Source organism: Parasteatoda tepidariorum, chromosome 10 (assembly GCF_982258835.1).
Source record: "Parasteatoda tepidariorum strain Cologne lab strain chromosome 10, Ptep-v5.0, whole genome shotgun sequence".
NCBI lineage: Eukaryota > Metazoa > Arthropoda > Arachnida > Araneae > Theridiidae > Parasteatoda > Parasteatoda tepidariorum.
This window is the reverse complement of record NC_141764.1, coordinates 59,865,804-59,873,301: the sequence shown is the minus strand read 5'-3', so window position 1 is coordinate 59,873,301 and position 7,498 is coordinate 59,865,804. Positions and strand designations below refer to the sequence as shown.

At 34.2% G+C, this 7,498-nt stretch overlaps 1 protein-coding gene across 1 annotated transcript; it reads left to right on the top strand.

Annotated features, from left to right (window-relative positions):
* The first annotated feature begins 1,381 nt into the window (after window positions 1-1,381).
* Window positions 1,382-6,511, top strand: LOC147802963 (uncharacterized). Its single transcript, XM_087152790.1, has 3 exons — window positions 1,382-1,765; window positions 1,886-1,980; window positions 2,614-6,511. The coding sequence occupies exons 1-3, from the start codon at window positions 1,382-1,384 to the stop codon at window positions 6,509-6,511; spliced, it is 4,377 nt and encodes a 1,458-aa protein (XP_087008916.1).
* Window positions 6,512-7,498: the final 987 nt, after the last annotated feature.

Genomic DNA, 7,498 nt, shown 5'->3' with positions numbered 1-7,498 from the left:
TAAATATTATCAATATATAAAAAGTAGTTTCACTTTGAAACATCAAATATGGGAAAAAATTTAAAATCATAATCATTTAAGAAATTGTTTTATGAGAATTGTAAAAAACTTTAACTCAAAGGATACCTGAAAAAGTTCGAATTAGTCCGAGATATTTTGAAAACCACAACAGAGATGGGAATGCGTTGAAATTCCGTAAACACAATTCCAAAACCAAAGACGTGAGCTGCTAGGGAAAAAATTTGTTTCTTCGTTAAGATGAATCGTAAATTAACACCAATAGTGACGGAGAAATTGAAGCTTATTTTTCTTTTGAATGTCGAATATTTAAGTAGACCATCGTGGGTGTGAGAACAATTATTCATCGACGATAAGATCCAGCTCAGCACTTAAGAATGGCAAAATCAACGCTTTCTCAAAGGGATAGTTTCAATAAAACATTTTAATTAACAGGAATTCGATGCAGTTTTTCTTTTTAGTCCAAGGAAGGAATTGAAGCTCAGCTTTCTAGTATTCTCAGGAACGTAGACAAAATATGCAGCATAGACATGGAAAACGGATGATCGTTTAGTTCCACTGTGCGTAGGTATAATTTATAATAAACAAAAAGTTTTGAAGAGTTTATTTTTTTGATTAAGATACTGGGTGAATTAATTATTGCCTTAAGTTGAAGAAGAATTTGACTGCTTATTTACCAGCTGTTCATTTGAACAAATGATTTGAAGTTATTCCATATTTTTGATGTACCCTCTTCCGAAAATGATTTATTTATTTTCAAATGAGATATTTAATATCTTTAATGTACCGTACGAACTGTACCCCTTCCCGACCGTTAAATCCTGGCGACTTATAACGTCGTTGCCGAGTGGAAGGATTAAAACAGGTCATAGGTCGGGAAGGAGGGTACAAAATTTATTTATTAATTATTAGACAAGAGCAGTCATGAGAAAGAGTAAAAGTGCACACGAAAAGTTGCGCTCCTTGGTTATATGTTAGGGAAAATCTTGCAAAGTAAAATCCGTAAAATGTCTTAATTTAGGGAAAGAGGGAAATCTTAGTAGTTGCTATTGGTTTATGAGATAGATCGAACGTTTCCCACACAAGAGCAAAGGGAAAAATGTCCTGCTCTTAATTAAATGCATACTTGAGCCAAAAATAGATTTAAGAACAGGATGTGGCTTTTAAAAGTGTGAGAAAGTACTTCAAATAGAATAATTAATTAGGAAGAAGTTTTATAGCAGAGAAACTAACACAAAAAGATTAATTGAAGCTTTTTATGTTACATATATTTTATTTGAATATTTGATACCAGAACGGTAATTTATATGTGCTTAGAATCGATAGTTTTAGAAACTAAGAATTTGATATTAAGATAGTAAAAATGGAAATAATAAAAAGAAATAAAACCGCTCAAAGAGCTTCATTTACTAAGGCCTACAAGAAACTAGAAAATTTATTAATTGGCGATAGTGTGACGTATGACGAAATTGAAGCGGATCTTTGTTTATTTAAACAGAAGGTAGACATTTTGGAAATAACACATAATAGTTATTTAGATAGTTTGCAAGATGAAAAAGAATTCGAAACTGAATATAATTCCGTTGAAGAATACAGAGAAAAAGCTTTGAGAATTCAATTAAAAGCTAAACGTTCCTTAGATAATTTGAAAAAGAACTCGTGTGAAAACGAAATTGTTACTTCCGAAAATAACGGCGAATTACCGAACACTAAATCTCCGAAAGCTTTATGTCAACGGCTCCCCGAAGTTGAATTATATAAATTCGGCGGAGACTTGAAAGATTGGTTAACGTTTTGGAACCAATTTAAAAATATTCATGAAAATGTTAATTTAACGAAAGCTGATAAATTTCATTATTTAATTCAGTCGACGAAGCTGAAATCGGAAGCTAGGGAAATTGTGGAATCTTTTCCTGTAACAGATGAAAATTATCCTTTAGCTGTTGAAAGTTTAACCGAAAGGTATGGCCGAAAAGATCTATTGATAGATTTTTATGTTAGAGAACTCCTGAAACTCGTATTAAATAATGCGAATAAGAATAAGAATGATTCTTTAAGCTGTTTATACAATAAACTGTCAACTCAATTGAGAGCATTAAACTCACTAGGAGTTACATCTGAGATGTGTGGTGTAATTTTGTATCCCCTTGTTGAAAGTTCATTACCATTAAATGTGTTACGCTCATTTGAACGCCAAAGAAAAAATTTAGAAAGCGAACGAAAACTATCCAGTCTTGATGCGATAATTTATTTTTTGAAAAACGAAGTACAAGCGGAAGAAAAAATAAAATTGAGTAGAACTGAAATATTTCATCCCCCCTTCGAACGAAGGAGCTTGACACCACCGGCGAATCTGAATTTGAGAGATCGGAAATCGTCTGCGGCTGAATTAATTAGTCATAATTCAAACGATGATATCCTTTGTTTATTTTGTTTTAAAAACCACGAGACTCGTTTTTGCAAGAAAGCGTTTTATATGCCTTTAGAAGAAAAACAGTCTGTTATTAGAAGGAAGGGTTTATGTAAAATTTGTTTATTGAAAGGGCACCTGGCTTTTTCTTGTAAATCAAACATTAAATGTTCAATTTGCACAAGAAAACATTTAAAATTTATGTGTCCTGACTTAGAATGTAATCGATCGGATGAAAGAAAACAAGATAATAATGAAAGCAAAGAAAAAGAGACTGGCACCTTACATTCGCGCGTGCATGCAACTAAAGAAGTATTTTTACAGACTCTTGTAGTAATTATTAAGGGAAATAAAGCGCAGCGTAAAGCTAGAATTATTTTAGATACGGGTTCTCAAAAGTCTTATATTATGAAATCTACTGCAGAAGAGTTAGGTTTTGATTTTGAAAGGGAAGAAGAATTTTCGACCTCATTATTTGGGGGTAAGAAAACAGAAATTCAACGGCACAAATGTTATAAAATATATCTCGATAGCCTTGATGGTAAATATAGTTGTAATTTAGATGCATTGGATCAGGAAATAATTTGTAATAATGTTTCCAGCATTAGACAAGGGCCGTGGATTCGAGAATTGAGACAAAAAAGGATATTTATAACTGATTGTAGGAATTCAGGACCTATTGAAGTTCTTTTAGGGGCTGATGTTGTTGGTAAACTATTCACGGGTAAACAAGAACAATTAAAATCTGGATTAGTCGCCATCGACACTAAATTAGGATGGACATTAATAGGGAAGGTTCCTCAGTTTGAAAACCATGATAATTTAAATATGACGGTTGTAAATATGCTTTCTCAAGAATTACCTGTTTCATTTTTATGGGATTTAGAATTACTTGGTATTAGAGACCCTGTGGAACAAAGCACTAGAGAAGATACACAGAGGGCAGTTATGATTCATTTTCGAGACACAGTTTATCAAAATTCAGATGGAAGATACGAAGTAAGCTTACCATGGAAAAAGGATCATGCTTTATTACCGAATAATTATGGGTTGTCTCTTAAAAGATTAAAATCTACTAACAAGAAATTAGAAAAAACGGGATATGAAAAGAAATACCAGCAAGTTTTTGATGAATGGATAGAAGAAGAAGTGATTGAGAAAGTTCCACAAGAAGAATTGTCAATTAAAGGTACACATTACCTCCCACATCGCCCAATTATTAAGGAAAAGTCAACGACAACTTCTTTGAAAATCAGACCCGTCTTTGACGCTTCAGCCAAGAATCCGAACTTCCCGTCACTAAATGTTTGTTTAGAGACTGGAATAAATTTTATTGAGACAATACCATCCATTTTGGCTCGATTTCGATTGTATGAAATTGGTGTTATTTCTGACATTAGAAGAGCATTTCTGCAAATCTCTCTAAATGAAAGAGATAGGAATTATTTACGATTTCTTTTGATTGATGAACAAAATGAACTGAAGACTTATAGACATCGCCGAGTTGTTTTCGGTCTAACCAGTAGTCCTTTCTTATTGATGGCTGTCATTCATCATCATCTGTCCAAACAGACATTCAAGATACAATATTCTGAAGAACAGTTGGAAAAACTCCGAAACAGTTTTTATGTAGACAATTGCGTAACGAGTGTACAAGATTTAACTGAATTAGAAACTTTTATAAAGTCAGCTACAGAAATTATGAAAGATGGTCAATTTGACCTAAGAAGTTGGGAAAGCAACCAATTATTAGATTGCCCGTCTGCAGCTACTGAAGCGCGAGTCTTAGGCTACGTATGGGATAAAAACTTAGACTCGTTAAAAATTGATTCTGATTCACTGAAGCTGGAAGAATTCGAAAAATTAACTAAGAGAAAAATTTTGTCCCTGATAAGCCGAATCTTTGATCCGATTGGATTTCTTGCTCCAGCTTTAATAAGACCTAAGCTTTTACTTCAAGCAACCTGGAAGACTAAAGATCATTGGGATTCGGAAGTTAATGAAGAAATAAAGAAAAAATTCAATTCATGGTTCAAAGACTTACATTACTTAAGTGATATTAAGATCCCAAGATGGTTGGGAGTTACTGCCTTATCTAAACTCAACTTCCATACATTTGTTGATGCAAGCAAAACAGCTTATTCAGCTTGTATATTCCTAAGAAGTGAATCCCCTGATGGCTCTGTAAATGTCCAGCTACTCCAAGCTAAGTCAAGAATAACTCCACTGAAAAAAATAACGATCCCTCGTCTTGAATTGATGGGAGCAACTATTGGAGCTAGACTGTTCAATTCTATGGACTCTGCTTTAAAACTCGAAAAAGGAAACATTGACACCTACTTTTGGACAGATTCGTCGACTGTGTTAACTTGGATTAAGAGGAAAGAACAGTGGTCAGTGTTCGTGGACAATCGAATATCTGAAATAAATAGACTGACATCACCTGAGAATTGGTATCATGTACCAGGAAGCCAGAACCCGGCCGATCTTCTCTCGAGAGGATGTGGAGCTAAACAACTTCTGAAGTCCAAGTGGTGGATAGGGCTTGCCTGGCTGAAGAATTCTAAGGATGATTGGCCGATGACAGTAGCTAATGTTAATGAAGAGGAAGTTGAAAAGGAAAAACGAAAGACTGTTGTTTCGGCTATCAATGTAGACTCGGAATCCATTGCAACTACTTTAGCATCCAGAATTTCGAAGTTTTCTAAGATAATCAGAGTTGTAGCATGGTTGTTACGCTTCCAACCAAAAGCTAAAGATTTAAGAAAGAATGTTGATTTAACGCAAGAAGAAATAAGAAATGCACAAAAGACTCTTCTGCGGTCAGTACAAAAAGAGTGCTTCAATGACGAAGAAGGTAAAAAATCTTTGAAAAACTTTCAAGTGTTTTCAGATCATGAGGAGATACTTCGATTAAAGTCTAGACTTTTGAATGAAGATGAAACCCCTGAATTCATTGCGCCTTTGATTCTTCCGTCAAAGCATCTTGTTGTCACCCGACTTATTGAACAAGAACACCTGTTGAATAAACATGCAGGAACGTCCATTCTTCTAACAATCCTGAGAGAGAGATTTTGGATTATAAAAGGTAGAAGAACTGTTCGCTCCGTTATTAGAGGATGTGTCACCTGCAAGAGACAAAAGGTTAAAAATCTTGAAGTACCATTTCCACCTCTGCCTCCTGATCGAACTAGATTATCGGCAGTATTCGAAGTGTCCGGTGTCGATCTGGCCGGACCTTTGATGACCAAGACTAATGAGAAGGTTTGGATCGTCCTTTTCTCCTGTGCTGTATATAGAACTGTTCACTTAGAGCTGATACCTTCTCTTAGCACAAACGCTTTTGTTCAAGCATTACGGCGTTTTATTGCTAGAAGAGGTAGAGTAGCTACACTATACTCAGACAATGGTACCAATTTCACTGGCCTCAACGCCTCCTTAAAGCGCCTTGATTGGAACAAAATCATGAAAGAATTTGAAGTTTCCCAAATCCAATGGAAATTCAATCCACCATCCGCCACATGGTGGGGAGGATTCTGGGAAAGATTAATCGGAATTCTCAAAGATCTCTTAAGAAAAAACTTGGGACGGTCGTCTCTGACTCATGAAGAACTCTCAACTTTTGTTTGTGAATGTGAGTCGATCATGAACAATAGACCTTTGACTTATGTGTCTGAAGAACCAGATTTGAGAGCTTTAACACCATCTTCATTCCTTCAAGACCTCCCTACTAACGACGTAGCCGACTTAGACAAAATTGACAAAACTAATTTAGACAAGAGATACAGATATGTTCAAAGATTGAGAGAAAGACTAAAAGAAAGATTCAGGATCGAATATTTAGGTTTCTTGCGTTCATCTGTTTCCAAGAGACTTGACCAAATAAAAATTGGAGACATCGTCCTGATTGGCAGAGAAGACAGAAAACGAATTTTCTGGCCGTTAGGAAAAGTTATTGAGCTGTTCCCTGGAAGAGATGGACGAGTAAGACTAGTCAAATTGAAAACGGACAAAGGGACTTTACTAAGACCTATTCAAAGACCATATCCCTTAGAGGTAACTGAAGATGCCAGTGAACATTAAATAACTATGAACATTTTTGGACGTTAAATACAGATTTGTATCTTTTAAAATTTTTTTAAATTTTATAACATAACAATTGTATGTCTGCCATAATTTTAGTATTTTTTTTTGTAATTTATTGTGTTGAGTTTTCTCCTACATAAAACTCAAGTGGGGAGAATGTTGCGGCAAACACTAACTCCAATTAGTTTGCGCCACCAAAAGTATTCAGAATATGTAGGTTACTCTGAGTATGGCAAGAGAAAAAAGAGAGAACTGGAAATATCGTTGAATTGGCTTTTTGAAATATCTTTGGAACGCTGTGTTTTGTTTTGTTTTTTGTTGTTTTTTATTTAAAATAAATGTTTTGTTTTGCCTGTTTTTAAACGTTATCAATCAATAGACAAGATGCCTCTCACAAACACAGTCAATCCGGTTAGGAACGACAATTACATTGATTTGAAATATATAATATTTGTTACGTATTCACCGCACATGAATGTTTCGAAACATTCGGGATGTTTTTTTTGGTAAGTCTCTGAAACGTAGAAATGTCCGCTTTTCAGCATCCATCATATCATTGATTGGTTTCATTTACGTTTCTGATATGTTTCATAAACTTTGTAAAAATGCTACAAATAATCCAAAGTGCTATAATGTTGAGAATATCGTACTGCCATCTATATGAGGGCAACAATTTAATAAATATTCTGCATTTTTTCAAAAATCGTTTTGAATTTGGAGTTTACAAGCAAAGAAATAAAGTATTAGGGGGATTGAAATAATAAGTTCCATTTTTAAATTATTCAGAATAACATTTTTGTGAAAAACACCGGTAAATAACCATTTCTGGGCATTGTGGTGCTGTTACCTCATGAAAATTTTGGAAACTAGTTAAAATCTATCTAGAAATAGTTTAATCAAATTTTATCTAGAAACAGATTGGTTAATTTAATTCTACAAGTGTAATTAAAATTTAAATTCGGAAGATTATTTTTCTTACTATCC

Excerpts from the sequence above, each read along its gene's own strand:
- LOC147802963 (XM_087152790.1), top strand. The coding sequence starts at position 1,382 with ATGGAAATAATAAAAAGAAATAAAACCGCTCAAAGAGCTTCATTTACT. Across the intron at positions 1,766-1,885 it reads TATGTCAACGGCTCCCCGAA|TCGACGAAGCTGAAATCGGA; the intron begins GTTGAATTATAT and ends TATTTAATTCAG. Across the intron at positions 1,981-2,613 it reads GTTGAAAGTTTAACCGAAAG|AAAACATTTAAAATTTATGT; the intron begins GTATGGCCGAAA and ends AATTTGCACAAG.